General features: G+C 44.9%; 1 protein-coding gene across 1 annotated transcript; it reads left to right on the top strand.

Annotated features, from left to right (window-relative positions):
* The first annotated feature begins 217 nt into the window (after nt 1-217).
* On the top strand, nt 218-11,882 carry LOC142468222 (uncharacterized). Its single transcript, XM_075574532.1, has 2 exons — nt 218-286; nt 8,993-11,882. Exon 2 carries the CDS (start codon nt 9,229-9,231, stop codon nt 10,219-10,221), a length of 993 nt encoding a protein of 330 aa, XP_075430647.1. The 5' UTR covers nt 218-286; nt 8,993-9,228; the 3' UTR covers nt 10,222-11,882.
* The last annotated feature ends 3,429 nt before the right edge of the window (nt 11,883-15,311 follow it).

The following is a 15,311-nucleotide window of genomic DNA, read 5'->3' as shown; positions in this document are numbered from 1 at the left end:
AGAGAGGCACAGTGAGGGGATGGGGAGAGAGGCACAGTGAGGGGGAGGCAGAGAGAGTGGGGGAGAGAAAATGATGATTAAGAATGTAGATTAAATATGTGAATAATTGTGCTTATGATGGACTTTATTTTTCTGTTATTTTCCCTGTACTAATTATTCTGCTCCATACAAAATGTCCCTAATATGTCACTATACTGAGATAAATCCCTTAATTTCCCAGCGTTCTCGTGTGGTAACGGGGGAAGGGAGCAGCGCTGATTGAGACGACCCTAGGGAGCGATTCATGGTATGTTTATCAATTTAAACTTTTACATCCTCATAACCTTTTATAAAACACAGAACAAATGCAGAGAAAGCTGCAGAATGGCCGGTGTGGGGATCAAACCCACGGCCGCGGCATTATTATCCCCACAACTGCGCTATCAGCAAGCAAGCAACTGTATGTAGCACGCGAGTCAGCGCCGGAGCTGCGGGAAAGTATTTTACTCGTCACTTAGTGCGTCCCTAGTATAGAACGGCTGGCTAACCACAGCCAATTAGGAGTGTCCCAAAGTACATTGGGTGCCAGGCACCAATACCCTGATGTCCCTTTCCCAATATCCAGCCCACCCAAAAGTGTAGGGAGTAGCGCTACCCAGTGAGCAGTTTGTGCACTTTGTTGAGGTACCTGCCGAGTACTTCAGTACTCGGTGCGGCCGACATAGCGATGAGGATCCACTGATCCAGCGACGTCGGCGTCCGCCTCTGCACTGGGTGGTCCCCGATAGGAGGGTCCCACTTTTAAGAGTCTCTGAATATAGGTGGTCTGGTCCCAGACCACAGGCCGCAATCACCGTGCGGCGTTTACACTGTGTCCCTGACACTAAGCAGTAAAATGGGGAAGTGTCCCTATCTACAGACCTTCCCTGAAGCAGCCACAAACTCCCTTGATTGGGCCCTATTTGGGACCTAAGGGGGTTCTCTGGCCTAGTCTGAGTGCCACTGACACTCAGACCCTACCTTCCCCTTGTCTGTCCTGGCTCCAACTGCCGCCTTGCGCCTTGAGCTCGCCAAATGTATCTTTCTCTTTCAACCGGGATTGCTGCAGCCCTATTGGCTGTGCTGGCTGCGTGACCTCTCCCATGGTGCATGCTGGGGAATGTAGTTCCCCTGCAGAGCAAATGTCTAATGGCCACCGCTTGCGCTATGCAGTGCGCATGCGTGAGGTGTCCCAAAATGGCTGCCGGACCTGGGAACGCTCTGCGCATGTGCGGGGAGTCCCAAGATGGCCGCCACCTGGAATGATGAGCTCCGGCGACCGGATCGCTTCTGTTACTGGCCGCCGCGTAACTCCCGACACACCGCAGCCCTCCCACTGGAGGTGCCCCGATAGCCGTCCCCCTCCTTCAGCCTAAAGTTTAGAGGGGACATGGCTGCACCAGCATAATAGACAGACATTTATATAGTTACATATATAACAATAACATTCGCCCCCACCCACTTCGCACCAAAACGCCATTAAGTAGACCCTGTTAAGAGGTGTGTGGAGGTCTCAAAATAGCTGGTTGGACCTCACGGGTCTGCTTGATTCCCGGTGCTTCCGGATTGTGACATCACGCGTCACAGCAAGGTCCGCCCCTCATAACGAGCGTCGTTGCCACGGGACCACAGGTGCATCATGCGTGTTACCATGGTAACAAGGATGCTAGCGCACATTTACATTTACATGGCTCGACAAATGCGCTCACCCACTTGCCTGGATCAACATGCAGCTCTTGAAACTGTCCCTGCAATTATATTCCTCCCCTGCTTGGCGGATGAACTGTTTCCTGCATACAAATTAAAATCCTCCCTACCTGATTGAGTTGCTGGTAGAAGGTGGTTTTCCTGACAAGCACCTCCGTGGGCAGCTCGGCAGGCCCCCCTCTAACAGGCCCCTCAATCCTGCAGGGCAGCCGGTAGGCAGAAGGTACACTAAGATCCTCTCTTCCAATTTCCCTGTCCCCTCTTATCATGGGAGACACGGTTTATCAACACCTTTTCATACCGGGATCATTGATTGAGCAAAGCAAGGAGATAAAATAAATGGTAATTTATTTCAAGAAAAGACATACACACAATGTAACCTAATTTACAGGGTTAACACACTTACTGGGAATGGGGCTAACGAATAAATCTATCCTTTAAATGAAATTCACAAAAATGACCTCTGTAGGAGCCCTTTCCAATGACCGGGAGGTACTCACGAAAGTTCTGGAACTGATTTCGGCATGCAATGCCAGCCGCAGCCACTACGTTCTTCAGAAGTGGGACTTAGAAGAATTCTTGAGTCAAAATCTTTGAAGCCGGCTCGCGTCTATTCAGTACAGAGCATCTTTGAATTTGCCGCTGCTGGTTTGGCGCTTGGAATCTTCCCTCCTGATTGGCTGCAAGGTTTCTTATGGGTTTCAGCGGGTTTCACAAACCTCTACCACCTATCAGAGTGTGGGTATTCTCCTGCCAGCCAATCACCGATTTGCCGGTATTGTAAAGCCGGGAAGGCACCTTTTTCAGACTGTAAAGGGGCATGCATCAATATGGCACCTCTGCCTCTTTGCATAATGAGCTTTCTCGGGCAAACCCACCCTGAAACTTCCAGCCAAGAAATCTCCGGGTCCCAGCACCCCAGGAAAGGCAAAATTTGAATAAATAACAAATAAATCTTTAATGTCGCATAATTTGCACACAGTCCCAGTAATGCATTTCTGACATCTGGGTCCAAGAGCTGACACTATAGGACCCCAACACACGGGTCAGGGGTAACCAAGTGGGCTTGACCTTTATTAGTGAGCCTGGTTAACCCCTTCAATGTTACACCTCCCCCCTTAAAATGCAGGCTTTGTTACGACCGCCTCGTCCGGCGGTTTAACTGGCCTGACACGTCTTGAGGTTATTGGCTCACTGGGATTGTCCTGGCGTGATAATCCATCTGCATTTCCATGTTCACTGCCTTTCTTATGCTGAATGGAAAAGTCAAATTCTTGCAGGGCAAGACTCCAACGAAGGAGCTTGCCATTTTCCCCAGACACCCTTTGTAGACAACTCAAGGGGTTGTGATCAGTGATAACTGTGAATGTCCGGTCACACAAATAGGGCTGCAGTTTTCTCAGAGCCCGTACAATGGCCTAACACTCAATTGTGGCACAAGCCACTTCCCTGGGCAGTAACTTTCTGCTCAGGTATACCACAGGGTGCTCTCCCCTTCCTCCCCCACCTGACTTAGTACACCACCGATACCTTAATTGGAGGCATTGGTCTGCACCATAAACTTCTTTGAATAGTCAAGGGCAGCCAGGATGGGTGCGCTGGCCAGCGCTGTCTTGAGTTCACAGGCAGGAGACCAGGCTTCCAAAACTGAGTCGCTTCTGTCTCAGGTCTGTCAAGGGTTTAGCCACGACGCTTTTTCGGAAGGATCGAACAAATAGAAGGGGAGGTGGAGTATATTTATATGTTAAACCGGATCTAAAACCTATTATTAGGGATGATGTTTATGAAGAGAATGATGAACATGTAGAGACCTTGAGGATAGAAATTTAGCAGTGGAGGTAAAAGTATAAAGAAAATGTTTGTGGGAATAGGCTATAAACCACCAAATATCTGTGAGATTGAGGAAGCTAAAATACTTTTGCAAATGGAGAAGGCATCAAAACGGGGTCATGTTTGCATAATGGGGGGTTTTAATTATCCAGACATAGACTGGGGCAATGAGATTAGCATTACAACAAAATGAAACAGGTTTTTGGGGGAGCTTAAAGACAATTATATGACCCAAATTATTGAGGAAACAACCAGGAGAGGGGCAGTTCTGGATTTGGTCATATCAAACAATGTCGAAGTAATAACAAATATTCAAGTCCTGGAACATTTGGGTAACAGTGATCATAACATGGTCTCATTTGAAATAAATTATCAAAAAAACAGATTACTTGGGTTCAACAAAGACTTTAAACTTTAGAAAGGCAGATTTTAATAAACTGAGGTCTAATCTACAAGTAGTACACTGGGATTATGTTTTTGCAGGGAAAAATGTAGAAGATAAATGGGCAGTCTTTAAAACATTGTTAGAAAAGCACACTTATCAGTGTATACGCTTGGGTAATAAGTATAAAAGAAATAAGTCAAAACCAATGTGGCTAAATAAACAGGTAGGGGATGAAATGGACAAGAAGAGGAAGGCGTTTAGATTCTTTAAGTCAGAAGGGACGGAGACATCATATCAGAATTATAAGGGATGTAACAAAAATTGCAAAAGGGCAATCAAATTAGCAAAAATGGATAATGAAAATGAATTGCAAAAGAAAGTAAGGTCAACCCTAAAAAGTTATTTAAGTACCTTAATAACAAAAAAATGAGAAAAGAAAATATAGGACCCTTTCAGTGTGAGATGGGTAGGCAGATTATTGGAGATTAGGAAAAAGCAGAGGTATTAAACAAATTAGTTGCCTCTGTGTTTACCAGGGAAGAATCAAGTTCAATAGTAGCGCCGCAGGAGGAAGCCACAACCTCCATATTAATGACCAATTGGTTAACTGAGGAAGAAGTTCATAAGCGGCTTGAAAAAATTAAAGTAAATAAGGCACCTGGCCCCGATGGCATACATTCAAGAGTTCTCAAGGAGTTAAGTTCAGTAATAGCCAAACCATTATATTTAATATTCAAGGACTCCATTTCCACAGGCTCAGTATCACAAGATTGGCGTAAAGCAGATGTGGTGCCTATATTTAAAAAGGGAGCTAGATCACAACTGGGGAATTACAGATCTGTAAGCCTGACTTCAAAAGTGGGGAAACTACTTGAAGGTTTAATACGGGATAATGTTCAGGAATACCTAATGGAAAACAAAATTATTAGTAATAGTCAGCATGGATTTATGAAGGATAGATCATGCCAAACTAACCTTATTTGTTTCTTTGAGGAGGTAAGTAGGAATTTAGACCAGGGTAATTCAGTTGATGTGGTCTACTTAGATTTTGCAAATGCTTTTGATACGGTTTCACACAAGGTTGGTGTATAAAATAAAGAAAATTGGACTCCGTAATAATATATGCACCTGGATTAAAAACTGGTTAAAGGACAGACAACAGAGGGTTGTCATAAATGGAACTTTTTCAGGTTGGGCTAAAGTCATGAGTGGAGTACCTCAGGGATCGGTACTGGGACCCCTGCTTTTTAACTTGTTTATTAATGACCTTGAGGTTGGGATCGAGAGCAAAGTCTCCATCTTTGCTGATGATACTAAATTGTGTAAGGTAGTAGAATCAGAGCAAGATGTAATTTCTCTTCAGAAGGACTTGGAGAGACTGGAAATGTGGGCAGGTAAATGGCAGATGAGGTTTAATACAGATAAATGTAAGGGTATGCATTTGGGATGCAAGAATAAAAAGGCGACTTACAAATTAAATGGGGATAAATTGGGGGAATCCTTGATGGAGAAGGATTTAGGAGTGCTTGTAGACTGCAAGCTTAGCAATAGTGCCCAATGTCATGCAGTAGCTGCAAAGGCAAACAAGATCTTATCTTGCATCAAACGGGCAATGGATGGAAGGGAAGTAAACATAATTATGCCCCTTTACAAAGCATTAGTAAGACCACACCTTGAATATGGAGTACAATTTTGGGCACCAATCCTAAGAAAAGACATTATGGAACTAGAGAGAGTGCAGAGAAGAGCCACCAAATTAATAAAGGGGATGGACAATCTAACTTATGAGGAGAGGCTAGCTAAATTGGATTTATTTACATTAGAAAAGAGGCGTCTAAGAGGGGATATGATAACTATATACAAATATATTCGGGGACAATACAAGGAGCTTTCAAAAGAACTATTCATCCCATGGGCAATACAAAGGACTCGGGCCATCCCTTAAGGTTGGAGGAAAGGAGATTTCACCAGCAACAAACGAAAGTGTTCTTTACAGTAAGGGCAGTTAAAATGTGGTATTCATTACCCATGGAGACAGTGATGGTAGATGCAATAGATTTGTTCAAAAAAAGGTTGGACATCTTTTTAGATGGGAAAGGTATACAGGGATATACCAAATAAGTATACATGGGAAAGATGTTGATCCAGGGATTAATCCAATTCTTGGTGTCAGGAAGGAATTCATTTTTCCTCTTATGAGAGATCATTGGATGATATGACACTGGGGGCTTTTTGTTTGCCTTTCTCTGGATCAATAAGTAAGTATAGATATAGGATAAATTATCTGTTGTCTAAATTTAGCATAGCTTGAACTTGATGGACGTACTGTACGTCTTATTTCAACCTCATCTACTATGTGCAGCAAAGTCTCTATGTCTCTGCGATTGTCCCAATAAAGGTTCTGGCTCCTCCATGAACCATAAACGTTGTCCAGGTTGTCCAAGTTGGATTTGCCTCCAGGATCATGGAATCTTGCTCATCGAGAGATTCCAATTCCAGAGGGAACTCCCTTTAGAGATATCCCTTTTCCCGCTAAGGCCGTGCCTATAGTGCCGTCGATGGCGACACGACGGGTGACGTCACCTGTCGCCGTCACCACCGGCGAAAGTTATATTTTGCGGGGCGACGGCGTCGCGGGTTTCTGGCCATTTGATTGGTTCACGGGCCGTCACGTGAGGGGACAGCCCTTGAAAAATCAAATTTTGCCGGCTAACAGTTTTCGCGATGGCGACGTCGCTTTGTCGCGCGCACTATAAGCGCACGCGGCGGCGGAAATGCATTTATATTCGGGTGACATCGCGTCACCGTCACTATAAGCGCGGCCTTATGCATCTGATCGCCTCTTCATGTGTTTCCTTCTGGACGCAACAGGGGACAATATTCTTTGTGACATTATGTGACATTACGGCAAGAACGTCTGTTCTTATTTTAGATAAGCAGCCCAATTAGTCTAGTGTAAGCTGTATATTTACTCCTTTTAGACCTTAGTGGTCAGATAGTCATGGGATGCCAATTGCTAGCTGTCCCCTTGAGCCATTAAAGGGTTAATATATCACAAAGTACAACAAAAGTTGTTTGATGATAACTTTTTCTCATCTACTATTATATGTGCTCACTTTGTAATGTCATTGTCATGGTAGACCAAGCTTATTAACCTCTTAATTACCGGGATCATTGATTGAGAAAAGCAGAGAGATCAAATAAATTGCATTTATTCACATAAAGAACGTACCCAACTATGTTACACAAATTACAGGAAAAAGACACACTTACTTTGGAAACTGGGATAACAAAACTAATTTTCTTAGTTGCAAACACACAGCAAAGTAATCCAGGCCACTTTTCATTCATGTGGCCTCTTGCTGTTAGTTTCTGGTCACTTATCCTCTGAGAAATTTAGACGATTTACTCAGAGCTGGAACTTCTCAAATGGGACTGAATCTCAGGTGAATCTCACAAGATGGAACTTTGATGGAACCGACTTCCCCACTGACTGCACAAACTTTTAAAAACTTCACAGGTCCTATTTCTATAATGTACAGCCAATCTCTGGTGTGGGAATTTTATCCCTGGCCACTCGCACGCTTTGTCAGGTGGATATTTCCTGGCATCCCTGGCTTCAGAAATGTGACAGAGCATGTGCACAAACCACCATTTTTCTCACTCACTATTCGAAAAAAAACCACCTGTCACTGGGCATATGGCTTCCTGCATTCTTAATGGATGCCGATCAGTCTGCCTCACTCCTGCCTGTGAACAAAAGGTTTAACACCTCTAGAACAAACAGATCACACCTCTGGGACAAATGTCTCTTTAATTTATTAGCCATAAGCCCCCACTGGGTTTTTGCAGACTAAAGATCCTGTCTAGTTTAATGCATAAAGGTTAACCATATCTTAAAACACTGTTGCTTAAAAATATACTGGTTTCAATACTTTTCTACAATTTTGTATTAACATGTACTATACCCATGTAATATAATATATTGTGGCCTGTCTTATGTGTGGTAAAATATATACATTCTGCTGCTACAATGTGTTACAGTTTTTTGATGCATGAAATAGAGTGTAACCTAAACGGTTCCCCTTACACTCACCTTCATCTCTTACACACAGCAACTGGATTTTTAAACATATTTCTTTACCCACCAATAAACTCACAGCTTTTCTCACCTAGCTTGCGTTATTCCCTGAACTCCTAAACTAGGTTCAGTATACCTGGGCATGTATGTGGGTACCTCTGCTATACTGGGGAGCCGCTGCTATACTGGGGACTCTGTGTTTACCTGCAGATATCTTTTAACCACTTCATACCCATTTACCTTGTCGGGAAGGTGCTGCAGCAGGGATCCTGGCAGTGAGTCGTAAGAACGTTTCCAGGGTCTGAGGTTGGCGGAGTAATGCGTTTAGCTGTATCCAGAGATATCACTCAATCTCTAGATACAATGTTTGGGGTATTCTCCAACCCCGGAACCCCGCTACATAGACACATTCTGCAAAGACTTTCTCCGCCAAACCCACCCTGAATCTTACAGCCTAGAAACCTCCCGATCCCAGCATCCCAGTAAAGGCAAAAAAATCACATAATTCTTTAATGTCGCAAAATCAGTATACAGTTGCAGTAATACGTTTTTGACATCTGGGTCCCAGAGCTGACACTCTAAGACCCTAACACAAGGGTCAGGGTTAACCAAGTGGGCTTGACCTTTATTATAAGCCTGGTTAACCCCTTCCCCGCCACAGTCATACCTACAGAACAAAACAATATATGAAGAACATTGATACAGGGAGTAATGTGATTTCTATTACTGGAGTGAGGAGGAAATATTTATTTCCATGTATGAGACATAATTATAAAATGATTCATTTGGGTGTTTCTTTGCTTTTCTCTGGGTGAATGTAAATATAACTAATATAACAATGTAACTTTAATTATATTCAGTGTCTTGCACAATTAGAATTTTATCAAGGTTAAATTCAATGAACATATGTCTCTCATCCAAATCTACTCTGATGCATTGCAATGTTGCATTAATACATTTTCTCACCATAGATGTATCTTCAGCACATGACTCGTCGTGAACAAGAAGCAATGTAAGAAATGTCCCAAACATCATAAATTACGTGAGGGGTTAATGGAAATATGTTTTAAGGACTTCAACATTGCATAAGTCTGTATGAGAATTAAACAAGATTACAAGAAACTAGTCAGACAATTCCTCTACATCAGCAGCATTTTACTAAACTTACAGACACCACAAGACAAGGAGAGGGTTAAAGAACAGAGACATGAACCCCTACAGTGGGACATACGGTAATGTTATACCGCAAGTAATCCCAACAGGGAAGAAATCCTATAACTGCTCTGAGTGTGGGAAAAACTTCAGTAAGAAATCACTTCTTGTTAGACATCAAAGAAACCACAAAGGGGAGACACCCTATAACTGCTCTGAATGCGGGAAAAGCTTCAGTGGTAAATCATATCTTGTTATACATCAAAGAATACACACAGGGGAGAGACCCTATAACTGCTCTGAATGTGAGAAAAGCTTCAGTCGGAAATCATATCTTTTTACACACCAAACAATCCACACTGGGGTGAAGCCTTATAACTGCTCCGAATGTGAGAAAAGTTTCAATGACACATCACATCTTGCTACACACCAAAGAATCCACACAGGGATAAGACCCTATAACTGCACTGACTGTGAAAAAAGCTTCAGTCAGAAATCGCCATTTGTTAGACATCGAAAAATCCACACAGTGGTAAGACCCTATAATTGCTCTGAATGTGAGAAAAGCTTCAGTCATAAATCTAGTCTTGTTGCACACCAAACAATCCACACAGGGGTGAAGCCTTATAACTGCTCCGAATGTGAGAAAAGCTTCAATTGGAAATATAGGCTTGTTGAACACCAAAGAATCCACACAGGGGTGATGCCTTATAACTGCTCTGAATGTGAGAAAAGCTTCAATTGGAAATATAGACTTGTTCAGCACCAAAGAGTCCACACAGGGGTGAAGCCTTATAACTGCTCTGAATGCAAGAAAAGCTTCAGTGATAAATCATGTCTTCGTACACACCAAAGAATCCACACAGGGGTGAAGCCTTATAACTGTTCTGAATGTGAAAAAAGCTTCAGTGATAAATCAGGTCTTCGTACACACCAAAGAAACCACATAGGGGTGAAGGCTTATAACTGCTCTGAATGTGGAAAAAGCTTCAGAAAGAAATCAAGTCTTGTTACACACCAAAGAATCCACACTGGTGATACCCTATAACTGCTCTGAATGAGAAAAGTTTGTCAAAATCACATATTTTCAAACACAATATAATTCACTTAGTGAAATCTCCCTCTAACTATTTATGTGAAAATATACACAATACCATTAAAAAACACACAATAGGGGTGCATGCGCAGCGGCTAGGTCTATGGATGCCTTAGTAAGAGGCTCCGTCCCTACCGGCACAATTATATATAAATAAACAACACAAAAACCAGTGAACTACAGCGAAAAGCTGAGATTTAGTCGTCGGAGCCCCCGAGGATGCCAAAGAAAGCGGTATCTCGTAAGAGAACCTCGGTGGTGACTATTTCCAAAAAGGAGAGCCGACGCAAGTAAGTGGAGGGGAGGAAAGCAGGCAAATGGCGGGCTCCGACTCAGAGAGCGACAGGTCCACGAGCAGACCCGCGAGTAGAGCGGAGGTCACAGACCAAGACTGAGTTACAAGAAAGGACATGAAAATGTTCTGCTCAGAGATGAAGACCTTTTTTCAAAAAGAATTATGGGACCTCAGGAAGGACATTGACAGTATAGGTGAAAGAACCAACACACTAGAAAATAAAGTGGACGCAAATATTAGATCAATCCAAAAGAACGAAAAATACATGGCCCAACTCTATAATATGACATACAGGACAGGCAGGAAGATTCTGAAAACCGCGACCGGCGCAATAACATACGCCTGCGGGGGGTCCCGGAGTCGGTGTCGGACCCAGAAGAATTTACCTCCAATTGGCTCCTGCATATGCTGCCGGACAAGACCGAAGTTTAGCTGCAATTTGACAGATGTCACCGAGCACTGCGATCCAGACCGCAACAAGGTGACCCGCCGAGGGACATCATTATCAGGCTGCATTACTTTAAAATAAAGTATATGCCAGATAGCCAGAGCGACTAAGGCCCTGGAGTTTGAGGGAGTGAAACTTCAGGTGTTCCAGGACCTTGCCCCGCAAACACTGTTCAAAAGGAGAGCCCTGTCAGCCATTACCAAAGTCCTGCGTGATAATGGGGTCCGATATAGATGGCTGTTCCCATTCTAAAACAAATGGAGGATGGTGCTGAGCTCCTGAAAAAAATTGTCCTACCTGTCCCTTTCCTGGGTCCTGAGCAGCAGCTTCCAGCAGAGGATCCAGCTCCGGTGGCTTCTTGGCGGCGTGTGGAGCCGACAGGGAGCAAACACAGTGTATAAGTGTCTCTCCGGTGTCAATCATCCCCAAGCCTGGACTTAAAGGAGCCATCCCCGGCTCGGAACTTCATAGGAAGCAGGCGGTGAGTAGCTGATCCCTCTAGTGGCGGGAAGAGAGCGTTGCAGCCATTTTAATCCTACCTGGCGGAGAATGAGGTGGAAGAAGTCCCCTGGTGGCGGGAAGATGCAGAACGGCCATCTTGGCAACAGCAGGAGAATTGAGTGAGGGAGACCCCTGGTGGCGTGAGGCGGCATGGCGGCGTTGGAGGCTCTCGATGACGGATCGGCTGGGAGAGCCCCATGGTGGAGGAGAGGACAATGGGCCCGGCTGGCTTCCGTTACTTCTCAGAGGGGGGCGCAGACGGGAGCAGGAGGTCCACCGGTGGGGAGCGATGGAGAACAGCGGGAGCCGAAGGAGTTGTGGCGGTCCCAATAAAATAATTTCATATGTAGCCCACTCATAAGAGGGGAAGGGGAGAGAGAGGGGGGAGAGAATGAGGGGAAGGGGGAGGAGAGGGAGGGGGGAGCGAGAGAGGGGGAGAGAGGGAGAGAGAGAGGGGGCCCCGAGTTGATGAATAGATGGGAAAGAAATGTGAGGGTGACTAGGTGGAAGAAGAGATAAAGGCTTCCCTTTAGTAGGGTGCGGGTGGATGGAGAGCTGACAATCCAGTCAATTGTAGGGAGGTTAAGAATTTAGCTATGAGGGTAAGAACTGAGGTGGTCCTCCATGTCTGTTTTGGGCCGGGTGATTAACCTTTCTCTCCACTTGCCTGCAGTCGAAGTCCTCGGGGGAGCCGACGGGGGGATGCTCGGCTGCTCTGCATAGGGGGGAGTATGGCGAGATTGTTGACACTATGTGCCTCTGCTGATCCGGGCCCGTTGACTCCTCTCAGGCTGAACCGATCCCACGAGGAAGAAAAGCCCCCATTCAGGAGTTAAGGATGTTGGTAGAGGGTGGAGGGGGGATAAGGGGAGGGGGGGATAAGGGAGGGCGGACATAATAATCAAGGAACTCACCTGGAGGGGAGAGAGTGTTATCGGACTGGGGCCTAGTTGAATATAGGTTAGAAGATCAGCCAACACAATATACATCGTATCTAGGAGGGCAGAATCCCCGATTAATGTGGGCTCGGAGTGGGAAGAGGGTGGACCACACTGGACTCTGCCACAGTAATGAAGTTCACTCAGAGCACGAAGGGTTAGGGTGATTAGAAGTCCGGGGATGGTTGCTGAGAATTGTTTAGGTTCACTGTAAATACAGTAGGTTACGTATTGTACCCACACTGGTTTATTCATGTATATAGTTTGAATGGGAAAATTTTTATAACATTATTTGATGGAGAGTTCCGGTCTAGGGACCGCCTGGGTCGGCTGCCTGCGTCTCGAGTTGTGCACTGAGGTGTGTCACCTTCTTGCACAGACAAGTCCCTCGGGTACCCAACCACCGACGGCGGTTCGGGGTTTGGGGGGTCCCTCCTGGACCTCCCGAGGCATAGGGTAGGCCCTTGGGCAAAGGGACCGTTGTTGACCATGGTCAGCCTCGGCCCCTCAATTGTTTTGTTCTTTCCTTACCTTTTTTCCCTCTCCCACCCCTTCCCTTCCCTGTGGTGCGGGATCTGACCCCAGTCTGGGTAAATGGACCAGGGGGGCCCCGGGTAAAACAGTTCTACAGTAGAGATATAGAATTTAGTAACAAACAAGAGGACGCACAATGTCGTTGATCATAGTATCCCACAATACTAAGGGTTTGAACAGTCCGGGCAAACGTAGAGTGGCTATGGCGGATTACAAGCGTAAGCAGGCGGACGTGGTGCTACTCCAGGAGACTCATTTCAGCACTAAAAGCGCCCCCAAATATTGGGATAAGAGCTTCAGGAGGTTTTATCTTTCCTCCGCAAAGAATGAAAAAAAGAGAGGGGTGGCAATCCTGCTTCATAATAATCTCCCCTTCATAGAAGAGGTGGTTAAGAGAGACGGGGACGGCAGGTTTCTAGTGATAGTGGGAACCATACAAGCTCAGCCAATAACGTTGGCGACGGTTTATGCCCCTTGTGAGCAAGATCCTTCTTTCCTTAAGAAGTTCTTTAATACGTTAAGGTTGGTTGCTAGAGGAGATATAATACTAGCGGGAGATTTTAATGTGGCGGTTAATCCGAAAATGGATAGATCAGGCCCCTACAAACCCAAAAAGAGAAGTTACATAGAAGCGTTACAGGGAGGGCTGGCTGATAGTCAACTGGTAGACATCTGGAGAGAGATGCATCCGTTAGAAAGGGACTATACTTTCTTCTCCCACCCCTATTCCACCTACAGCAGAATCGATTACTTCTTTGTCTCTAGCAGACTGTTCCGAAGATCCCCCACTCGGGAAACCATGATATTTCATGGTCGGATCATGCGCCCATAGAGCTACGGTGCACTCAAAAATTCCTGGACAGGCCGGGAGCAAACTGGAAACTTAATGAAGCACTTTTAAAGGTTCCAGAGTTGGAACAAGTAATTGGCAGGGAAATAGATCAATTCTTCAAAATTAATACTGGTAGTGTTCAGTCCCATTCAGTTTTAGGGAAGCACACAAAGCAACCCTGAGAGGGACCCTAATTAAGCTGGCGGTGAAAAGAAAAAGGGAGAGAAATGAGAAAATTGTCACCTTGCAATCTAAACTAAGGGAACAGCTACTCAAACATAAGCAAGGTCATAACTCGGCTCTCCTCAAAGAAATTCATAACACTAGAATTGAGCTTAATCTAGTCTTAACCTCCCAGGCAGACAACACACTGAGTTGGTCCAAGAGGCTATTTTATGAAAAATCAAACAAACCAGATACCTTGCTGGCTAACAAATTGAGGAATAGGTACCCAAATTATAACATACGGGAGCTGAGGCTAAAAACAGGGGCCACAACAGCTAACCCAAAACTTCTAGTGGAGGAATTCAGGAGCTTTTATGAGGATCTTTATAACGGGGAAAAGGTGGCACATAACGGTAAAACGAAAAGAGCTATGAGGGATTTCCTGAAGAGCTCACAACTACCAAGATTGAGTGGTTCGGAGAGGGTAATATTAGGGGCTAATTTTACTACAGAGGAGCTTACCCAGGTCATTCAGGACCTCAAACCATCAAAGGCACCTGGGCCAGATGGTTTCTCAAATCTCTATTATAAAAAATATATTAAGCTTCTGGGGCCACATCTCCTCAGAATGTTTAATGCAGTGCTAGAAGGGGCCGCGTTCCCGGAGCAGATGCTCCAAGCGTCCATTTCAGTAATATATAAGCCTGAGAAAGACCCATTAGATTGTTCAAGCTACAGGCCCATTTCACTAATTAATACCGATATCAAAATTTATGCCAAATTACTGGCCAACAGATTAAGTCACATCCTGCCCAGATTCATACACCCAGATCAAGTCGGGTTCATTAAGGGTCGACAAGCCGCAGATAACACACGACGGATTATTGATCTGATAGATATAGCCAATACATGTAAGATTCCAGTTATGGTTTTGAGTCTGGATGCATAAAAAGCCTTTGACAGGATTGACTGGCCTTATCTGACAGCCACGCTTGGAGAGTTTGGGTTCGGGGACCGAGTGAGTAATGCGATCCTGTCACTGTATAGTGGTCCGGCTGCAAAAGTAATACTCAGGGTTTCCCATCGGATCTCTTCAAAATTAAAAGTGGCACTCGACAGGGGTGTCCGTTATCCCCCCTTTTATTTGCGTTGTGCATGGAGCCCTTAGCAGCCCAAATCAGAAATAACACCGATGTGAGGGGAGTTGAGACCGGCACACAAACGCACAAAGTAGCACTATACCCGGATGATGTGTTGTTGACAATCTCGAGTCCTCTTACCTCCTTACCGAACCTCTTCAACTTGTTAGGGAAATTCCATAACATCTCA

The sequence above is a fragment of the Ascaphus truei genome, chromosome 1 (assembly GCF_040206685.1).
Source record: "Ascaphus truei isolate aAscTru1 chromosome 1, aAscTru1.hap1, whole genome shotgun sequence".
Lineage (NCBI taxonomy): Eukaryota > Metazoa > Chordata > Amphibia > Anura > Ascaphidae > Ascaphus > Ascaphus truei.
Note: the sequence above shows the minus strand (reverse complement) of the source record. Positions and strands in the feature narration are given on the sequence as shown.

What these genes read in the sequence shown, in the direction of transcription:
- LOC142468222 (XM_075574532.1), top strand. Translation starts at nt 9,229, where the DNA reads ATGAACCCCTACAGTGGGACATACGGTAATGTTATACCGCAAGTAATC.